The sequence below is a fragment of the Triturus cristatus genome, chromosome 1_2, assembly GCF_964204655.1.
Source record: "Triturus cristatus chromosome 1_2, aTriCri1.1, whole genome shotgun sequence".
Classification (NCBI taxonomy): domain Eukaryota; kingdom Metazoa; phylum Chordata; class Amphibia; order Caudata; family Salamandridae; genus Triturus; species Triturus cristatus.
Genome location: NC_140580.1, coordinates 345556284 through 345579715, shown reverse-complemented (window position 1 = coordinate 345579715; position 23432 = coordinate 345556284). Strand labels below are relative to the sequence as shown.

General features: G+C 46.3%; 1 protein-coding gene across 1 annotated transcript in view; it reads right to left on the bottom strand.

Annotated features, from left to right (window-relative positions):
* Positions 1-23432, bottom strand: part of VWA5B1 (von Willebrand factor A domain containing 5B1) — a 575143-nt gene that overhangs the window by 498758 nt on the left and 52953 nt on the right. The window contains exon 7 of the mRNA XM_085614890.1: positions 518-694. Coding sequence (XP_085471016.1) covers positions 518-694 — 177 coding nt within the window. The remainder of the gene's footprint in view (positions 1-517; positions 695-23432) is intronic.

Genomic DNA, 23432 nt, shown 5'->3' with positions numbered 1-23432 from the left:
GACCTTGGTTCATAAATTCCTACATAGCGCTGTACTCATCTAGTTCCTGTGCTAGGAGGCCATTGAACCTAGATTCGGTTTAGTCACTGGAAGACACTCAACAAATAAATACATTGGTGCGAGATATCTCTCTGACAAACTCTGTTTTTTTAGCTAGTAAAATTGCATTCTGTGATTTTTGTAGCCAAACTTACCAAGGCACAAATGAAACTATAAATCCAGCACTGAAATTGCTACTGACTTAAATGACAGGACCTACTCAAGGTTTCAAACATAACATGATCCACTTGAAAGTAATGTGAGTGGTCTAGAGTGGAGTCACTAGAACACAGGTCCACTTTACTAGAACACCCACATCTTGGCTAGTAGTCCTGGCATTCACTGGCTTTATTTTGTAAACCAACGCCTTCAACTCATTCTTTTCCACTTTGTTGTGAGAGAAAATTTCCACCTAGCCCATTTCAGCGGAGATCCCCCTCCCTGCGAATGGAGTCATCCATCGCATCAGCTAATTCACCTTGACACGGTTGATGTTCACGCCGCTCATGCTGCCACTGCGATCCAGCAGGAAGATGTACTCTCCTTGGCTCCTGGTCAGGTCCGTCACAGCAGAGGGCAGGTCTGGGCAGAAGTTCAGCATCACCACAGGGTGGTGGGAGATGTCCTTATTCAGCCTCTTGCGGATTATTTCTACCTACAAAGAACAAATCAATACCCTTTGAATTTCACGAGCATGAGTTCAGACATCCTTTTAAGGACTAAAGTGCTGCAGAGAGGATTTGTTTGCATTTTTATATAGCACAAGCTCAGCCCAAGGGCATTAGAGTACTTTACACGAGCACCAGATTACGTTACACAAGGTCAGGTTCATTTTTAGGTTGAAACCTATAAGACAGAGCAGCTGTCTGGTTTGCTTAAGACATCTTGGGGACATTCTGAAAGCTTCCCTGGGAATGCATTCCACCTGTTGCTTACCATTGGCTTTGTGGCTTGTAACTCACATTTTCTGACTTTTTATTTGCTGGTTTTATTTGTTTTAGGCTGTCTAGCATGAGTTTGCCCCTCCCATGGCATAAAGCCTTTACAAACTACCTCTCCTTGTATTCTTCCACTAGTGCTCCTTTCTGTAAACAAGTCTGTAAATCCTGTTCTTATCTTGTCATCTTTGCTATGCATTCAAAGACATCGGTCAAATTTCAGGCCCTGTCTTCCAGGGAGCTTGGTGTTTACTTTTCTTTCTCTGACTTAAAAGTGAGAGGATTTATATAACAATCTTGCCGGATACTGGGGGTTGGAAAGGGTTTCTTTCTAGCACACAACAACATTTAAATGAATTGTGCAAGTATTTCAGAATTACAAATGATCAAATGAAGCGCAGTTTTTGTTAATTCTGAAGTGTGTTGGAAACAAATATTTTAATATGATCAAAAAAATAAATAGACTAGTTGATGCCACTTTAACACATTATCATTTGTGCGCTGTATAGTTTTATCGCAAAAAATGTATGTCTGAGCAAATGTAATGGTAATTTCAATTTGAAATGTGCTGTCAATAATGGCAATGGGTTACCACAACATGCGTACTCAACTCTCTGCCATTCCACTTTACTCTGCATGACTCTACGCCACAGCAATCCACTCTGCAGCACTCCACTTTACACCACTCTACGCTACTGCACTCTTAGCCACTGCACTCTACTAGACTCTGCACCCCTCCACTCTATGCCACTACAATCTATGTCACTTCACTTGACACCTCTCTACTCTGCACCACTCTCCTCTGTGCCAATGCACTCTATCCCGCAATACTGTACACACCTTCACTCTACGCCATTGTGTGCTCTACACCACTCCAGTCTACGCCACGTCACTCTACTCTGCACAACTTAACTCTATGCCACTCTACAATACTGCACTATATGTAACAGCACTCTACTCTGTACCACTCCACTCTGCACCCCTGCACTCTACCTCAGTCCTCTGTACGCCACTCTAATCTACTGTGCACAACTGCATTCTATGCAGTGAACTCTACACCACTTTACGGCATTACACTCTACGCCAATCTGCTCTATGCCACTGCACTCTACCCTGCACCACCCCACTCAGAAACAATCTCCTCTACGCCACTGCACTCAGCGCCACTCTACTTTGCTATGCACCACTCCACTCTACTATATGCCACTGCACTCTATGCCACAACACTCTACTCTGCAACATTTTACTCTACCCCACTGCTCACTATGTCAATCTACTTTATGCTAATGCACTCTACATGACTGCTCTCTATTAAACTTTACTTTGCAACACTCTACTTTGTACTATTGCACCCTAGTCTAATGCATTCTAAGTCACTGTACTCTGCATCACTGCATCATTACACCCTATGCCATTGCATTCTAAGCTACTCCACTCTGCACTACTCTATGCCACTGCACTCCCAGCCACTCTACTCTAAGCCAATCTACTCTGCTCTGCACCACTGTACTCTGCACTACTGCATTCTATGCCATTCTACTCTGCACCACTCCAATCTGCACCACTGCACTCCCCAGCCACTGGACTTTATTATGCACCACTTTAATCTACGCCACTGCATTCTATGACGCTGCATTGTACATTGCTGGATTTTATGCCACTATTCTCTGCAACACTCAACACTCAACATCAATGAACTCTACACTAGACCACTCTACTCTACTCTATGCCACTCTACACCACTGCACTCTATCTACTCTACACCACTGCTCTCTATGCCACTCACTGCACTCTATGTCACTGAAATCTATGCCACTGCACTCTACTTCAATTAACTCTACTCTGCTCCACTGTATTTAGTGCCACTGCACTCAATGCCACTCTACTCAACACTACCCTATACCATTTCACTCTACATCACTCTACTCTGCAACATTGCACTCTACGTCACTCTACTCTAAACTTCATCACTCCACTCTATGCCACTGTGCTCTGCAACAATCCACTTTACACCATTCTATGCTACGGCACTCTATGCCACTGCACTCTACAGCACTATAGTCCCCAGGAGCGATAAACTGTGCTTTACAAGTACTGTTCAATTGATTGATCGATAGCCTACTCTGCACTACTCCATGCCACTCTACTTCGCACCACTCTATGCCACTGCACTCTATGCCACTCTACTCTACACCACTGCACCCTATTTCACTCTACTCTATGCCACTCTATTCTACTCTGCAACACTCCACTATCCACCATTACACTCTAGGCCACTGCATTCTACTATGCAACACTCTAATCTGCACCACTGTTTTCTACGACGCTGCATTGTACACCGCTGAAATCTATGCTACTGCACTCGATGCCAATATGCTCTGCAACACTCTACACCAATGCACTCAACACCAGTCCAATCTACTGTATGTCACTCCACTGTCCACCACTGTATGCGACTCCACTCTATCCCAATCCAATACATGACACTCTATGCCACTCTACTCTACGACACTCCATTCCACTCTTTGCCATTCCACTCTATGACACTCCACACCACTCCCCTCTATGCTTCTAACCTTTAGCCATGCTGAACAGCAGCCACGCCGGTGTATAACAAGGCTGACACTCATTGCCAAACCGAATAGCTCTTGCATAGGCGAGACCGATCGGATTTTCCAATGTTTATTTTATTAGGAACCTGAAGATTAAGAGCCTGGTTTAGATCTTGTCGTAGTCGGTTACTCCGTCACAACAGTGATGGATATCCCATCCGTCAGAATATAAATCCGATCATATCCTATTAATATATATTTTGGCGGATGGGATATCTGTCACCCATTGTGACGGAGTAACCTGTACGCCCAGATCTAAATCAGCCCCTAAGTAATTTGCTCAGAGAAACACAGAATGCTGAGAGCACCCTGGGACTCGAACCAGGTACCCCAGGCCCGCATCTCCTAGACTGAGAAGTGCTAAACGGTACAGCCACATGCAAATCATTTCAGTTCATTGCTCAGTGGGAAGCATGGAGCCCTTGTGCTTTCAGAAACGTTCACCATGGCAAGCATAGGGTTGAACCCTGTTCTAGGTCTTACATCATAAAGAATGCCTATCATTGAGTCAGTACTCGTTTCTATCCTTTGCCTGTTTCTGTGCGGGACTTCGTATTCCGAATCGTGTTACAATGATAGTGTTACATACATTGTGGCAAGCCGATGAAAGGCCTTTGGCACTAAGCCTGAATTATGTTATACTGAGAAAAATACTTAAGTGATGAGTGGAAGACTTACAACCAGTGTCAGCTACTGTCAATTCCCAGTGCCTCATTTCAGTCCATGTTTTTGATCACTATGCCACATCAGGCATTGACCATCTACATGCATTTCAGCCATGGTCATGTAATGTCATGCAGGGCTTTGGCCACTGTCTACACTATAAGCTCAGACAATGAGGTGGGCTTTACATTACGCGTTATTTCGAGCACAATATCAGCTACTATGTCAGGCAGAGCGGCTACGACTGGATCTGGCAGACAAAGATTTTGCTCCAGATTATGTCAAAGCCTAAAAATAATCCTAAATAAATGAAAATGGGTTGAATAGGTCAACGAAGCTACTCAGAGAGTCAGAAAAAGTTTGGAGGGACAACTTTGTACCTCAGACCAGGTACCCAGCATTCTGACCATTAGGTAACCCTCACCTCGATACTGCTAGGTGGTCCCTATAACTTCATTGATACGGGCAAAGACCTGAAGTCTGTGCTTCTGGTTCTGAGCCGGGGTGCCTGCTTGGTCACCTTAGTCTCCCTGGCACGACTACTTGCTGATGTATGATGAAGGAATGGTGACGCAAATCGAACTGGCTCAGATGGACGCTTTATTTATATGTGCATATGTGATCCATAGGCGTTTATTTTCAGCATCCACCTGATCACTAGTGGAGGCAACAGCCAAACATGTGACGTGGGAGAAATAATGGCATTTGGATCCACATAAATGCAAGACTAGACAGTTACCTAGAATGCCCCCAACAAAGGTGTACCCGAATTTCCCAAAAGCATTGAATATCCTCCACCGAGAAAGAGGGGAAAACATTACATTTTGCTTAGGAAATGAAAAATCCTTTCAACTGTCTTGGTTATCGGGTTATAACAAAATGTATATACTCATATACCTCATATGCGGGTGCTATCATGAAATGAATATCCCCTGATATGGATGTAGCTCGGGATTAAACGAAATCTAAAACCCCATGTCGGGCAGAATCAAGGATTATGACCTTTTGTGTAATGAGAGGATTTCTGTTGATATATACAGCCCACGAAGGATTAGAAGGACTTAAATAATGTAGGTAACCCTATGGATAGATTACAATGATGCCAGTAGATCCCTCCTACCACTCTGTGGGGCGGAAGTAGGTCTTATAATGCCATCTATAGTACGTATGGGACAGAACGAAGTGTTAACAAGGCACATATCTTCTCAGAGATAGGTATTATAATGAGGCCTTTACCCACTATGGAGAGAAACATGAACTCGTGGAATCTATTTCCCCCTATAGAACAGAGGAAAGTGTTATAATGAGATCTTTTACCTCTCGCGAGAAGGGACACGATTGAGCTTAGGTTATTCTGATTTCCAGAGCACTAAATCTTCAGCGGTTTCTCGGGGAACTCTGCCTTTTTGTGTGGTCTATGCTATTTTCCATTTTAGCGACTGGATTTGCTGGTATATTTGGATATTAGAGTGGTAGGAATCAGCTAAATACATCACAGTGAATGTGCTAAAATATGGGGTGAAATTGTCTAATTCCAATTGGCATATTTAAATGTTTTGTAAGGCTGCTACAATCTCACAGACTTAGTCAGTAGCATAAAAGTCAGATGACATATACGGGCCATGTTATGGCTTGGGGCCAGAAGAATCACCCTGGCTGGTGCAGGGCCATGTCCACAAACAAGCATTCACTAGATTTTTGCTTTCAGATGGACAATTCGATTCCAAAGTTCCTGCCTTTTCTTTGTGCGTCCATTTAGTATCAACTTCACTTCCCAGATAAGATAAGGTTTGTGTCTCTGTAACTGACACTTCAGTATCATCCCCACAGGAAGCCACAAATATGAAAACTGTCCCAAAAAAGGCCGCTGTTCTCCATGGAGACCCTGATGAGGGCACATTCCAAGTAATTTCATGTTAGAGAGAATGGTCGCTGTGTCTGTGGAATGATGCCGGTGCTAGAGTTAAGTCTTGGCAAACGGCTGAAGGGGATACGCATCCAGTCTGAGCCAGCATCCATCTTGCACTGTTGAAATACGTTTCACCTTAATAATTCATAAAAAATCTAAATGGTGAAGGAAAAAGTATAAGTAGTCGCCTCTCTAGTTGGCTGTCTCTGAATTCCACCAGCACCCTCCACCACAAGTGATGCTGGCACCTTTATCTAACAGAGGAACAGGCCCACACAGAACACAAGCAGCGCAGCATCATGAATCAGACCAGTGCTTGAAATGGAAAAAAAGAAGTGTTGGTACTCTGTACTGGTAAATATCCTTCACAACAAATTTTTGACCCCGCATACCATTACTCCGCATTCAAGTACTACGCATGGTGCACCTACCCCGCATACCATTACTCTGAATATTTTTACAACGCGTGTGCATTTTACCACGCGTGCCTTTACAACGAATTTCATTGTAAAGGTATGTATGTTAAATACACACGCGTTGTAAAAAAATATATCGGCAATCCACGTCGTTGTGAGGAGACTCTTCCGTTTCCTCACAACGCCGTGCACCGCCCCTCAGAGACAGACAACATGAAGCAGTAACCAGGAGGAGAGAGGAACCACGAGCAGAGAGAAGTAAGGGGGATTGGGCCTGGGGTGGGATTTAATTATTTAGGGTTTAGTGTAGTCTCAGGGGTCGTGGGGGGGTAGTGTTTCAGTGTAGGGACTGGACTGGGGGTCGGGGGGTCATGCTAGGGGTAGTGTTTTAGGGTTTAGGATAGTGTTGGGGGTCGTGCAGGGTAGTGTTTGAGTGTAGGGACCGGACTGGGGGTCGTGGGAGGGTCGTGCTGGGGTTAGTGTTTTAGGGTTTAGGGTAGTGTTGTGGTGTTTGTGTAGTGTAAGGTAGTGTTTTAGGGTTTAGAGTAGTGTTGGGGGGTCGTGCAGAGTAGTGTTTGAGTGTGGAGACCGGACTGGGGGTCGGGGGAGGGTCATGCTGGGGGAAGATTTTTAGGGTTTAGGGTAGTGTTGGGGGGTCGTGCAGGATAGTGTTTGAGTGTAGGGATCGGACTGGGGTTGGGGGGTCGTGCTGGTGGTAGTGTTTTGGGGTTTAGGATAGTGTTGTGGTGTTTGTGTAGTGTAGGGTAGTGACTGGGGGTCGGGGGTCGTGCTGGGGGTAGTGTTTAGGGTTTAGGGTAGTGGTGTGGTGTTTGTGTAGTGTAGGGTAGTGTTTTAGGTTTTAGGGTAGTGTCGGGGGGTTGTGCAGGGTAGTGTTTGAGTGTAGGGACCTGACTGGGGGTCGTGCTGGGGGTAGGGTTTAGGGTAGTGCTGTGGTTTGTGTAGTGTAGTGTAGTGATTTAGGGTTTAGGGTAGTGTAGTGGGGTCGTGCAGGGTAGTGTTTCAGTGTAGGGACCGGACAGGGGGTCGGGGGAGGGTTGTGCTGGGGGTAGTGTTTTAGGGTTTAGGGTAGTATTGTGGTGTGTGTGTAGTGCCGAGAAGTGGTTTAGGGTAGTGTCGGGGGGTTGTGCTGGGTAGTGTAAATGTAGGGAGAGGACTGGGTGTCAGGGGAGGGTCGTACAGTGGTACTACATTAGTGTGTAGGGTAGGGGAGGGTACTCTCACTTACCTTTCAAACTTTTGCCATGAGTATACCTTTACCACGCATGCCTTTGCTTTGTAATGGCATGCGTGGTAAAGGCATAGTCGCTGTAAAAGTTTGCGTTATCAAAACTTGCGAGGTCATTGAATTTGTGTTGTCAAAAATTTGTGGTAATGGTATGCGGATTGTTTGTTAGCAGGGTAACTTCATATATTCCTCTGTACCAGAGTACCATGCTTGTTTCTGAGAAGTGCCAGTACTCTCCAATTAAAAGCATTTTGTTTCTCTTGAGAAGTGCAGGTACTCTCCGTCTCAAAATGAAGTGCCGCTACTCAGTACCCGACAGTACCAGCCCATTTAAAGCACCGAATCAGACTCCAGCCTGTGATGGAAAACACAAGGCAACAGGAACCATTTTAGGAGTATAAGTTCATGCCAGTGGCAGAATGTACTTTATAAAATACCTCTACACAACGTAAAGAGTGCTTTGATGAGAGGTAGGCATTATGATGAAATTCATACCCCACCTCCCCCATGAGCAAAGACAGGAAGAATGAGGAGGACCGTCCCTACAGAGACGTGTCCCTATTTTAGCCTGTTGCCCACAAGATCTGATCTGAGTGTGTTTATGAACATTTACAGCAAAATTCAACAGACAAACTCAATGTCACAGTCTAGAATATTTACACCATATGCATATCCTATCTGCTCCAGAGCACACATAATTCTGTCCTCTGTTCCATAAACACACCCACTTTTTATGAGACATTAATACAGTATAAGGCATCGCCTCTAAAACATTCTCCTAGGCTGAGCTTCCTGGGAGGTTTTTATGATCTGGCTTGACAGCGCACCTGTCGCAAGACAGGTTGTGTTAATCACTAAAGAGGGACTTTGGCTCTACCCATATGTTGGGTACCAGGTGCACATGTTTTGATTGGGCAGAAGTTGTGTGCTTCTCCAAAAATAATTCTTGCCCTCTACCAGCGGTGATAATTTTATCTATGCTGCTGCCTAAGCTTGAACTTTCAAGGGCACAGACATGACATTGAAATGCTAGTGAATTGCCTTAGATAACTAGATCATTTATATTATTTTTCTCTGGCAGCAGCATGGATTGGAGGAGGGCAGTCATTAACCTGTATGGATTTTTAGGTCTGGCTTGTCATTGGAACTCTCACATGATCTTTTAACCTACACCAATATTATTCTACATTTCTTTGCATCCACACAAATACATATTTATTTGCCATACAACATTCCTTTAAAGCCAGGCCTATTTGTATTGTCAATGCTTGTTATATGGAGCAGGCAAGGTTGCTTTTTAAAATTTTTTTATGGAGTTTTATATGGCGCTAACTTGACCCGAAAGAATCGGGTATCAGAGCGCTATACACAAGCACCAATTACGTTACATGAGTACACATTCATCTTTGCTGCGTACGGGGAGATTAAGTGATTTGCCCAGGATCACAGGATGTTGCGTTTCCTTGTCGAGACTCGAGCCTGCTTAGTGAGTTAAAGCCCATTGCAGTAGCCTGCAGTGGTCTGAAGGTCACCTATTCGAATTCTGGTATGGCAGTCTCAACCATCCATTTATCTGAGAGCACTATACAATTGGTAACAGTAACAAGGGCCATTTACAGTACTTAAAACAGTTTCCATGTGGTATGAAGTGATATGTAAATAAATAAGAGTTATTGTAATATGACTAGGCAGGACTCTCTCAAAGAACTTTAGGCTGAAAGGTGTCGGCGTCATGTTTGGGTCTGCAGACAGGTGAACTTCGCAAACTCTTCTGCATTCATCTAACTCCACCATACTCCTCGTGGTAAATTGAGAAAATCCATAATTTCAGTATTCTTGGCGCGATATTGGTTCTGCGCCTTCAGCAAAACTATTACTGTTATTCTAAAGCCCCCACCCTCCATAGAAGCTCCTAGTTGCTGATTTGAGCCTGTTCTCTGCTCAGAGTTACACACATGTGAATGGCCTCTTCTTAGCGCTGTCGCACATTCCTTCCTTGAGATGGGTGCTATGGGCGGCTAGTCACATGATTAATCAAACTCCTACGCTTCCTAATACGCGGGGAAGCATTCAGCAGTAATGAATGAAGGACATGCTGAAGTAGTCCCTCATAGATTGATAGTCATTACTCTGGCGGCTGGGCTCGCTTCAGATTCAACTGGTTCTCCTCTTGTCTAAGTTCACAGGACAACAACTCAAAGCACTCTCCAGCTCTGAAGGGCTCTGCCAAGCGGATTTTGTCCTCTTGACGAAAAATACAAAATCCATTTTCCCTTTCAAGCTCTTGATCAGTCGCAAATGGAACTCAGCACTAATTATAGCGATTAGCTGACACTCAAGCAGCAGATCTACGCGATTTCCAGAAGCTTTAAGACAACAAATGTCTCTTCAGACTCAGTAAACACCTAATGAGAGTTGAAGGGTCTGATTTAGAGTTTTTTATGGACAGGCTACTCCACCGTAAAAATGGAAGAGTACTCTTTCCACCAAAATGATGCCCCCCCCCCTCTGTATTTCAGGCAGAATGTCATGTTTCAGATGGCAGTGTCTCCGCTGACTCTGCTGTCGGAAACCTGTCGGAGCTCCTACACCAACTGACCCAAAGGAGTTCATCCTGCCAGTGAATGTGAATGAGACCATCCGCCCTATTTAGAGCGAAGGGTCTGATGCATTTGATTTTCAGTTTGGGACCGCCTGGGAAGCCCTGGTGGTCCTGAACTGAAAAAAAAGAAAAATGCCCCCCAAACCATTGGAGAAAACTCCATGGTGTCAAGGTAATTTATTTTTTGTTTTTCAAAAAAAAAATCCAATTTTTGGAGGATTATTTGGATAACAAAAAAATGTAATAACCAGCCATCTGAAACATGGTGGCCACTCAGCAAACTTCAAGTGGACCACTGTGGAGGCAGCTCTTCTCAAGGCACAGAGAACTTCATAGGGCTGTAGGAAATCTCAATATATGGTAGGCGGTAGCCATCCGTCCTGAAGGATGGCAAGCAACGCACCATACTCTAAATAATACTGTAACTCTCATCAAAAGCACAACCTTATTGTCTTGCAGTTAAAGGAACAATATTGGGGTCAAGGTCTTTCAAGGAGGTCTTGCAAATACAGAATATCTATCTCACCTAACACAATGCATTCCTCCAACATGATATCACTCATGGATATGAAATACTATTAACCAGAAGATCTGGCTGAAAAAAGAATTTTTTTTCCCAGCCTTCAGTGATGAATAAAGAACACACTTAGATACACTTTGAAACCTGAAAGACATATGACTTGTTATGAAGGCTTAAATATTTTTAAGTTATATATGGACCTGGCAAAAGCACTATGAAACATCGTTAATTTCCACGTGGCATCGCATTCAACTTTTTTTTTTTAATCCATTTTCAAAAACCTTTATTGAAAGCAAGCACTGTTAAACACGGCATGGTGCCTACAACCCTGGTAGGGCCGGCAGCGTAGAAAACAACAGGTACAGCAGTATTACCAATGTATAAGCACACAGCAAGCCGCCTACAACCGCTTCGGGCCGACAGCGCCAAGCTAAACATTGCACCAGAGACTGATCAAATTGTGAAGAGGCCTACTGGACATGTGAAGTGTCTGATAGCCTAGCGGAATCAGGTGCTTACTAGTTCAATGACCCGGGGCCCCAAATGGATCTAGCTAGTGTATGGGATCAGGGTGTGCGGTCGTTCTGTGGCAGGGGCGTCAATTGCCTGTCGACTCATATAGTCTCTGATTCCCCCTGCGACCAATGACCTATGTGTACGTGTGCGTAGAGAAGAACGCGGCCAGGGGGGATTTAGTAAAGGGAAGAGAACAGTAACAATAAAGTAACAGTAACTGTACAGGTCGTGACGTGTCATGTGATGTTAGGTGTCTCACGTGTTTCAAATGGGTGGAGGGTCGACGGGGGAGGGGTCGGTCGACAATCGCGGTGCTCAAGGCCACCCACCAGGCTAGGGCATAGATGCCTTTCACTCACTTTGGAAGAGTTGCAGGGCCCCAGCTTCGGGGAGGGGGGTAAAGCAAGTGTATTCAATGCACATTAGATAGGATATCAATGGCTGCCAAATGCGCTAACATTTCTTTTCAGTGTTCCCTATGTCATGAGAGAGTCTCCCCATAGCCAGTATATGCCACACTCAAACCACTGAGCAATGGAAGGGGCCGTGGTCTGTTTCCATGTGCACGCTATGAGTTGTCGCGCTGCTAATAGTAAATGGCTTATAAGGGCTCTCTCTGCCCATGTCATTGCCGCTCGAGTAGAGGGGCGCATACCCAGGACCACCACATGTTGCAGCAATGGAATCGGGTATCCCACCATGCCCTTAATGTGGCCCAGGACCTCCCTCCAAAAAGTAGCTATCACTTGACATGACCACCATACATGGTAGAGAGTGCCTTCCTCCATCCCACATCTCCAACAGAGGTTGGATACTGTGTGGTACATGACGGCCAGCCGGGAGGGCGTATAGTACCATTGTAGCATCAATTTGTATGCGGTTTCAAGGGAGGCAAGTCTGCGGTATGTTTTGGGGATATCCTGCCATAGTTTCTCCCACTGCTTGGGAGAGAGTCCTCCCAGGCTTGCGGCCTGCCACGCCGTCTGATATCGATGTGGGCGCATCGGAGTCGAGTGTTGTAGCACCCGATAGGTCTTAGATATAAGTCCTTTTGTGCCCTCAAAGGCCCTTACCAGTTTTTAATATGGAGTAAAGGGGCACGTCGCCGCAGCATGGTCCTCAGGGACGGAGAGCCAGTGTCGCAGTTGCATGTATTGATAGTGTACAATGTGCGGTAGCGCAAAGTTAGACCTGCATTAGTCAAAGGACTTGAGGACTCCCCCTGTAAATAAGGCGCTAATCGTATGACAATCACCATCGTTCCAACCACTAAACACCTGCTTTGGCAAGCCTGGACAGAATTCCGGGTTGCGCGCGATAGGAGTATGTGTGGACAGAAACGTGGTCAGTCCCCTTTTGAGCACTATTTTGTCCCATATGTCAAGGACTGTTTTGGTTGACACCGCGACATGTGCACTCCGGGGTCGGGCGTGTGTAGGTAGCCAAGCAAGGTCCCACAGTGGTCGGCATGCCACTGCACGGTCCATGTGGAACCCTTGCTTCTCACTCTCCTACGCAACCCACTCAGAGATGCACCTCTGATGCGCTGCCCAATAATATTCCTGTAGGTTCGGGCATGCCAGACCTTCCCTATCCCACGGGCGCATCAGGAGTGAATGTGCTACCCGCGGTCGTCTCCCGTTACACACAAAAGCACGTAAGTCTCCCTGGAGATGCTGAATATCTGCCTGAGGGATCGAGGTCAGCAGCGTCTGAAACAGATAGAGAACCCTCAGCAGAACATTCATCTTAATGATGTTGATGCGTCAAAGCCATGAAATATGAAGGGGCTTCCATCTCTGAAGGTCTGCCAGTACAGATCAGCGTAGTATCACCCAGTTTACACGCAACCAGTAGGTGAGTGCTGGGGTAAGCTGGAGCCACAAGTATGTAATGGAGGTCTCTGTCCACTGGAAGGGACTCAATCCCTGCAGTATGTTGGCCTCGGGGGCTGGGATATTGATGTTGAGGGCGAACAATTTAGAGAGGTTGATCCTGAAGCCAGAGACAGCTTCAAAGGACTGCAGAGTGTCAACCACGCATGGAAGCGACACTTGGGGCCCGGTCAGTGTGAGCAAAAGGTCATCCGCAAACAGGTTAATCTTATGGATTTGGCCTCCAAAGATTAAGCCAATGATTCCCTCTAGCTCCCTCGCCCACATGGCCAAAGGCTCTGCCGCCAGCGCAAAGAGGAGGGGCGAGAGTGGGCACCCCTGCCTGGTGCCTCGATGCAGTGATATTGGCCTCGTGGCCTGTCCATTGAGTCGAATGCAGGCTGTAGGGGCCACATATGATGCCATTATCTTCGAGATGAACTCCTGTCCCAGGCCTATTTTACTCAACATGGCGCGCAGATAGGACCAGTCTACACGGTCGAATGCATGTAGGGCTATTCAGGCATCAAGCTTTTTCAACAAGGTGCGCTATGTGATGGGCATTGTCCACACCCTGCTGGTGACAGATAAACCCCACCTGGTCAGGGTCAATGAGACCCGGCAGATGAGGCTCAAGGTGCAATGACAATATTTTAGTGAAGATCTTGGCATCAGAGTTGAGCAAAGCTATTGGGCGATAAGAAGAGTACTGCACTTGGTCCTTACCCGCCTTAAGTATAAGGGTGAGCTCTGCCATAGTGGGGGTGAGGCTTGTGTCACCCGTGCGGGAATTATACACTTTTAGGAGGTGGTCCTGTAGTTGCGGAAGAAAGACACGGTAAATGTATAGGCAGCGCATCCGGCCCTGGGGCCTCACCGAGGGTGAGATTCTTGACGGCTGTACCTATTTCCGCCATAGTAATGGAGCTATCTAGGAGGGATGCGTGATGTTTGGATAGGGGTCCCATTCACAAGCAGCTAGGTAGGAGTGGAGTCCTGAGGGAGAAGGGTCTTCCCGAAAGTACAGCTGCTGGTAATAAGTACAGAACGCCTTTGCTTTGTCCTTTTCAGCTGTTGCCCATGTGGCATCGCCCATCTGTATCTTGGCAATGGGGGCCTTCGCCTGCCGCAATTTACCAGCTATAAGCCAGCCCACTTTGTCACCCCCTTCATAATACTTTTGCCAAAGAGACAGCAAGGCCAGCTCTGCCTTGCGCACGCGATGTGCGCACAGCTGGCCACGCAGCAGTGCTAGTTGCCTTTTAGTGTGGCGAGTGGGGGCTTCTTTGTCCGCACGCTCTAACAGTTTAATCTCCGCGGTGAGTTTAGATTCTACGAGCTTCGCTTCTCACCCTCTAGCAATGGTAATGGACGTTATTATACCCCGAATCATTGCTTTGAACCCATCCCACAAGGTGTTTAGAGAGATCTCGGGGGAAGCGTTAAGTTGAAAGTATTCCTTGATACCCTTCCGTATCTCCTCCACATCCACAGGGTTTTGCAACAGATGTGAGGGCAAGTGCCAACGGGGTGGGCCAGCCAGTCGCATGGGTCACTCCTCCCATGTGAGCTCCAAGTGCGCATGGTCAGAGATAGAGATGCCAGAAAACTCCGCAGTGTGTATGCATGTGAGGAGAGAAGGTGTGACGAAGGCGTAATCAATGCGCGAGTAGCAAGTGTTCACATGTGAGTGATGACAGTAGTCCCTGACGTCCGGATGTTATTACCGCCAGGCATCAAACAAGCCCCAGCTCCCAATGTCCCTCTTAAGATGTGCCAACATTGCCCCTACATTTTTATATGTTTTATTACTCCTATCCATGGCAGGATCCCAAACTAGATTGAAGTCCCCACATACCACCACGTCTCCATCTACCCCTTTGAGCTGTTCAGAGAGTATGCGCCGGATGTAGGTGTTTTGGGTGGTGTTTGGGGCCTAAACATTAAGGAGCGTCAACTGCCGCTGCCCCCACACTAGCTGTACTCTCAAGTAGCGGCCCTCCCCATCCCAGGCCACATTCATTACAGAGGTGCAATAGCCGGTCTTGCAAAGGACTCCCACCCCCAAAGTCTTGGAGCCTGCATAAGCCCAATAGCGAAGGGGATAATTCGGATGCACCATGCGGTACACGTCTCTCTTCATCACGTGGGTCTCCTGCACCAATACGTCAGGGTCATGGTGCAGAATGTACCACCATATTTGCTTATGCTTGTTCGGAGAGTTCAAGCCTCGGACATTTAGTGAGAGCAATTTGGTGCCCCCTCCAGGCAGGGGGTGATAATGGGGGGCAACCCCATCCATAATAGAGGGATTAACTGTGCTAAGGTAACAGGGGCAGCACTGAAAGCAATAAACCACGTCCCCCCCAAGTACCCGCCCTCCCACCTCCCCAGGATTACGTGTGCTCCCTCCCGCTGCACTGTCAATGATGTAGTCTACCCGCCCATAGAAGAGGAGCGCCAGCGAACCCGTGATTCCTCTCCACCGTTCAAGACCACATGTGCCTCACTATCGATGTTAAAAGTGGTGTCACAGTCGACCTGTAGAGACATCAAAGAGAACATAACAATCAACAAAGGGCCAACTGAGCCCAACAAGTCCTTTTCCCGATGCGGAGACTGGCACCGAGGTACTCGTGTCCCACTGGAGGAGTCACCCTCTGTAGGAGTAGGTTTGGGAAGGCGGGCCATCCAGGGCACAGGTAGAGTAGCGGAGCACTGTCAGGGTGGGCCCCGCACATCCCCAGGGCCCACCAGGTACCTCTCTAGCAGGTGTGAGCAGGAGGGCCACCATCCAGTACCACCCCCTTTGGGCCCAGGGGTTTGTACGCTAGGCAGCGGAGCAGTGCCAGGGTGCTGCGGTGTACGGCATAGATTGCAGTTAGTCGCCTCAGAGAGTCTCAGCCTTAGGGAATGTCTCACCATTATATAGAACCAGTGGTGGAGTGCGCCAGGGAGAAGCCCCCGCTGAGGCTACGCAAGTGGTCTATAACATCCTTTCTTGCCTCCTGGGATGATAGGCCAGCGTGTTGTTTATTTGAGCTTCATGGAGGAACCATGGCCCACCGGGACTTAAGACCACGGCTCGAGGAAGAAGAGTTGCCATCCGCCTGGTGGTCATCCAGTATATCCAGTAAGGCCTTGGCCTCCGCTAACGAGTGCAGTGATCGGCACTTGCCCTCCCACTGGAACAGGAGCACGAAGGGGTGACCCCACTGACAGCAATTGCCCTGCGTTCGGAGTATGTCAGTGACAGGTTTAAAGTCATGCCATTTACGGAGGGTGACGGCGGAGAGGTCCTGATAGAGTTGAATTACATGCCCCTGAAATTTGATCTCTCTCTTGCTGCGGGCCACCTGGATGATCGCTTCCTTCTCTGTTTAGAAGTGCACTCTGGTGAGTATATCTGGGCCACTGTCCTTACGATGCACCCCTCCGTGGACTATGTGGGCCCGATCAAGGGAAGGTGGAGAAGCATCGTCGTCCCCTTGCACCGTCTGTAGGAGCTCAGCAGTTAACACCATTATGTCTGCACCTTCAGCACCAGCCGGTACCCCCGTCTCCATATATTGTTGCAGTGGCTAATATTTTCAAGGTCCTCCTGCTTGGTCCGGAGTTCAATGTGCTGATCCTCTAGGGTATGAAAGTGCAGCAGCAGCATCTCATGGTCTTCATACCGAGCTTCCACAGTCCGATCTAGGTCGTCCACCCGGTCTCAAACCTCCGTCACCTCCTTTCGAATATCGCGGAGACTAGAACTAACTTCTTCTTTGAGAGAAGAGAGATCGGTGCGTATCTCCTGCAAGAATCGGTCCATATATCCCTGTGTGATCAGGGCCGAGGCCTCTCTACCCATCTGGGTCAGTGCTGGGGCCCTGGACTGCATCATGAGTTCAGGGGAAAATGATATCTCTCACTTTCAAGTTAGAGGTGCGCACAATTATCCTTAGACCCGTTCAGGTCTAGTCACATTCAATCTGTTTAGTAAAGAATTCCATCCAATTCAATGTAGTTTTGCTTTCATTTCATTTATTTCTCTTCTATTCTTCAAATTGTAATGTTTACTCATCTCTTTAGTAAAGAAACAAATTCTTTTTACATGTTCACACTACCCAATGCATTTCGGGTCAACAAAAAAGACCCTTCTTCAGGGGTCTGAAACAGAAAAAATAAAGGAAATATAATGAGCGATTCAGTCATCTAATCATACTCTTTCAGTATTAGACTCTGTCTGATGTACAACAATATAATCAATGGATCTCATTTATAGTAAAGTTTTCATTATTCTTATCGGTCTGTGAGGTCTAAAAAGTATTTACATATCTATATCATGAGAACCCAATGCCTGTATTACCCTATCGATATTTAAATAAAACACATAAAAAATAATCCAAATTAAGTAAAACATGTGCTAACTGAAATTCGTTAACATTTTACTCTCGTGAACAATTAATAGCAAAAATGTCTAAAAACGAAGACTAAGAGCTAACATAACTATTCTTTACAAGCCTTTAGATTACTTACTTCCGTGTGCAACAGAGGTTCCCGCCTCTCCCTCAATTCGAGTTCCGTTTACAAGTCAACCCTTGTGTGTGGTATTTATTCGTGACTCAATTGGTTGAGAGCACGATGACGCATCGTGCCTACAGCCAATCATGTGTAATGGTTAGCGGAACCTAACAGTTACTCTTTTCCGTGTTGGTGATAATCCCGCCTAATCTTGACCTATCAGAATTCAATTACCAAATGCACAACGGTTGTTATAACTAGGTAGAAGCGCGCTCATTGGTCGCTCCTCTACAGACTTAAAAACAATTTTTATCTTATTTATGGTGATTCTACACAACAAACAAATATTGTAAAAAACGAACCAATAATTGTGAAATTAATTACATGATCATCCAATATCAAATCAAAGTTAAACAGTGTTCAAATGATAACTATCAATACAAGCTGGTAATACCTAGTTTTGTCAAACATCTAGAATGGGAGAATGACTTTTATGAGCAATGTAGTGGAACTTCCATGGGTTTTGCGGGGGCACCGTCCTACGCCAACACCTTCATGGCAAAATTTGAACATGACCACATACTGAATAACCCACAATGGAAGGAAGGCATCATGATCTTTAAACGTTACATAGATGACATCTTTGTAATCTGGAAGGGTACTAAAGATCAACTAATTGAAAACATCCATGTACTGAATCAGATACACGACAGGATTAAGTTCACTCATCAAATTAACACCAATGAATTGGCATTCCTGGACGTGAAGATAATAATTAAAGATGGCAAAATAACAACCAATGTTCACACAAAGGAAACTGACAGGAACAGCAGTTTACATTTTGACAGCTTTCATCACTACTCATTGAAGACACACCTACCATTATCTCAATTCATTCGATTTAAAAGAATAACATCAGATCCAAACGACTTATCCTCCACCATCGACAATCAGATCAAGAAATACTTAAAACGAGGATACCCTGAAAGAATACTACAACACACCAAGAATAAAGTTCAATCCATGGACAGAGAACTGCTACTTAATCAAAAAGAAAAATTGGAGAAAAAACTTACAGTATGCGTACTCAAACACTCAGTTCAATCCAAACAGATCACCACTATCATGAGAAAACACTGGTCACTCATTACAGAAGAACCAGATTTGCAACCTCTAGTAGCCAATCAAATTACTTTTGCATACAAGAGATCAAAAAATTTAAAAGAATTAATCAAGAAACAACCAAATCAAGGCGTTAAGATGATTCACAAAGGTATGAAAAGATGCGAGAACTGCACACATTGCAATAATGTGATAACTGGTCAACAATTTAGACATCCAATGACTGGACAAATGATTCCTCTTCTACATTCAAGCACTTGCGACACAAAAGGAGTTATTTACGGAATAAAATGCCCCTGTGGTAAATTATACGTGGGTCAGACAGAACGCAAAATAAAAATCAGGATTACAGAACATAAAAGCAACATAAGAAATAAAAATCGCAAGTCCACATTGGCTATGCATTGGATAGAGGCTGGACACAACATTGCACAACTACAATTTACCATATTAGAAGTGATCAAACCAAACTCATCGATGGACACTCATAAACAGAGATTAAGAGCAGAATATTTCTGGATCAGAAAAATGGCTAGCATGCAACCGGAAGGAATTAATGATAGAATTGAACTATCCTGTTTTTTGTAAAACTCGTGAGGATTTATTGTTTGTCTTCCTGCATAGAAAACACTTTTTGAAGATGTTTGACAAAACTAGGTATTACCAGCTTGTATTGATAGTTATCATTTGAACACTGTTTAACTTTGATTTGATATTGGATGATCATGTAATTAATTTCACAATTATTGGTTCGTTTTTTACAATATTTGTTTGTTGTGTAGAATCACCATAAATAAGATAAAAATTGTTTTTAAGTCTGTAGAGGAGCGACCAATGAGCGCGCTTCTACCTAGTTATAACAACCGTTGTGCATTTGGTAATTGAATTCTGATAGGTCAAGATTAGGCGGGATTATCACCAACACGGAAAAGAGTAACTGTTAGGTTCCGCTAACCATTACACATGATTGGCTGTAGGCACGATGCGTCATCGTGCTCTCAACCAATTGAGTCACGAATAAATACCACACACAAGGGTTGACTTGTAAACGGAACTCGAATTGAGGGAGAGGCGGGAACCTCTGTTGCACACGGAAGTAAGTAATCTAAAGGCTTGTAAAGAATAGTTATGTTAGCTCTTAGTCTTCGTTTTTAGACATTTTTGCTATTAATTGTTCACGAGAGTAAAATGTTAACGAATTTCAGTTAGCACATGTTTTACTTAATTTGGATTATTTTTTATGTGTTTTATTTAAATATCGATAGGGTAATACAGGCATTGGGTTCTCATGATATAGATATGTAAATACTTTTTAGACCTCACCGACCGATAAGAATAATGAAAACTTTACTATAAATGAGATCCATTGATTATATTGTTGTACATCAGACAGAGTCTAATACTGAAAGAGTATGATTAGATGACTGAATCGCTCATTATATTTCCTTTATTTTTTCTGTTTCAGACCCCTGAAGAAGGGTCTTTTTTGTTGACCCGAAATGCATTGGGTAGTGTGAACATGTAAAAAGAATTTGTTTCTTTACTAAAGAGATGAGTAAACATTACAATTTGAAGAATAGAAGAGAAATAAATGAAATGAAAGCAAAACTACATTGAATTGGATGGAATTCTTTACTAAACAGATTGAATGTGACTAGACCTGAACGGGTCTAAGGATAATTGTGCGCACCTCTAACTTGAAAGTGAGAGATATCATTTTCCCCTGAACTCATGTTTAATAGAGAGTGTTCTTAGACAAAACACTAAAAGAGGGAGCAGCACACCATAAAAAAGGACGAAATCAACATAAAACGAGTTGACAAGAGTGCCTGATGGACAAATAAATGAATTATTCAGCCCTGGACTGCATCGCCACATCTGGCTGGGTGATCTTGCTCCACAGAGTTGTCACCGGGGTCTCCTTACAGCCCAGAGAGCATGGCATAGCTAGGGTCCAGTGGTGCGGAACTACGCGGTCTCGTTCGGGAAGCTGCCGCTGCAATGTAGCTCATCTTCCAATGCGCTGCTCGTAGGTGGTAGGTTCAGCACTTCCCACGCTGTATGCTCCCGCGCTCCTCCCTACTCAGTAGCTCCAGTCCCCGACCACCCAATTTACAGCCGTGTGGGGAGAGTTCGCTCAGAAGGAAAAGAGTGTCGCCATCCAGGCCAGTTCAGCCAATCATCGCCCGACACTGCCACCGGGGGTATGCACTAAGACAAATGTCCGTCCCCCCAGCGGGCCAACCAAACAGGTCTCAGAGCCTTGCCAGGGGGAAAGGAAGCAGGCCCGCCGCAGGTGTCCACCCAAGGGTGCCAGCCGCCAATCTTTTCCAGAGCTATGCGGGGCTCAGTGGAGCCAGGTGGCCCATCCGCGTGAGTAAGCATGCATATAAACCAACTCTGGACCCAACTGTTCCTGCCAGTTTTCGGCCTATCACTCTCCTCCCGTTCCCTATCAAAATCTTAGAGAAGGCGGTGAGTGGGTCCCTCTCGAACTATCTAGAGGTCAATTCTCTGCTGGACAAGGACCAGTTTGGCTTCCGCCCCTGCCACGGAACCGAGTCAGCATTAGTCACCATGCTGGACTCGATGCGTGTGCGGGCTGACACCGGGAGCACCGCCGTCCTGGTGCTCCTGGATTTGTCATCCGCGCTCGATACCGTGAGTCACAAAATTCTGCTGGGACGGCTGATGGAGTTTGGTGTGGGAGGTCAGGCATTACAGTGGCTTCGCTCCTATCTAGCGGGGAGACACCAAATGGTGACTATGGGTCCCTTTTCCTCAGAAAATACCCCCCGTAGACTTTGGAGTTCCACAGGGTTCCAGCATCATCCCCATCCTGTTCAATATATATCTGCAGCCGTTATTCTCTATCATCAAGGCGTTTGGGGTGGAGCTGATTAATTATGCAGACGACACACAACTGGCATTCTCCCTGGAAGGTAAACAGGCAGTCCCTCTGGAGCAGTTCCAAAGCTGCATGAGGCAGACTACGGACTGGCTACAGAGAAACTGCCTGCAGTTCAATGGAGACAAAACCGAGTTGATGTACTATGCGCCAACAAGACAGATTCAACATCTACCAGTGGATTTTAGGCTCGCTCCGGACGCGGCCCCACTGGTACCAGCCGGCACAGTACGGAATCTCGGGGTTCTATTCGATAATAACCTCCAGTTGGACTCACAGGCGAATAAAACATCCAGCACCTGTTTTGGACTGCTACGACTTTTACGCCGTATTCTTCCGTTGCTGCCTGCAGACTCTCGTAGTACGGTCGTCAGGAGCACAATACTTAGCAGAATGGATTACTGCAACTCGCTGTATCTCGGAGCCCCCAATACATTCTGCAGGGGCTACAGAGAGTTCAGTCAGCCGCTGCTAAGTTGGCACTTGGCCGCAAGTTCGACTCTTCCTCCACTCAGGCACTAAGAGAACTACACTGGTTGCCTGTAGAGAGGGGGTCCTATTCAAGTCCCTCTGCCTGGTTCATAAGGCAATCCACGGAACAGGTCCTGTCCCACTCCAGGAAAGATTCTCAAGGTACTCCCCCGTAAGGCAGCTGCGGTCATCCAAGGCCAGTTTGCTGGCCCAGCCCAGGTTCAAACGGGCAAGACTGGGGGGGAGGGCCTTTAGTGTGGTTGGAGCCCGAAGCTGGAACGAGCTTCCACCTGAACTCAGACAGACGCAGCCGTTGATGGAATTCAGAAGGAGCCTCAAGGCCTGGCTCTTTCCAGCAGCATGATGTCCCCGATTGTGCCCCCCTCAGTATTAAAACATCTCGTTTGGTCTGAGCGCCTGGATACCCGTAGGGTCACAGTCTTCTGCGCTATATAAATATTTATACATTACATTACATTACATTACATAGGCATCAGGTGGTGGGCAACAAGATTCTAGGGAAGTTATTGGTGTCCGATGGCCGCCAAGAGCCTCCAGGGGATGACGGCACACCCCGAGCTCCAGCCCCAGAATGGCCACCGCCAAGCACCTCTCGCTATGTTAGTGCAGGCAAGGGCAAGTGGGATCCAGTGGCCCCGGAGGTAACCACCAGCACCCCTAACCATCTGTCCTGGAAGGACGGGCGAGCACTCACCTCCAGGACGTTGTTCCGGTTTAAGAGCTGCAGCAGTGTGCCAATAGGGGGGCAGGCCCATCACGGGAGCCCGCCTAAAGATGACAGCCTCCGGTGTCCCTGAAGCACCCCTCTGTCCAGGCACTGGTGCAGGTAGCTCCCAATGAGTCCGCAGTAGGGCTGGGCAGGTCCTCTAAGCGCTCCTGTGCTACTGAGTCTCCCCCAGGCCTGCCCTCTGGCCTCCGTGCCTCGTCTCCACACTGGAAGTCATTGGTCACCACTCTGCTTCGCAGGCGGCCTCGCCACTGTGCTGCGCCGGGGTCCCGGCCTCCCACTGGCAGCCAAGACAGGTCGCAGATCTGCCGTAAGATGGCAGCCACCGTGTCCTCCCAT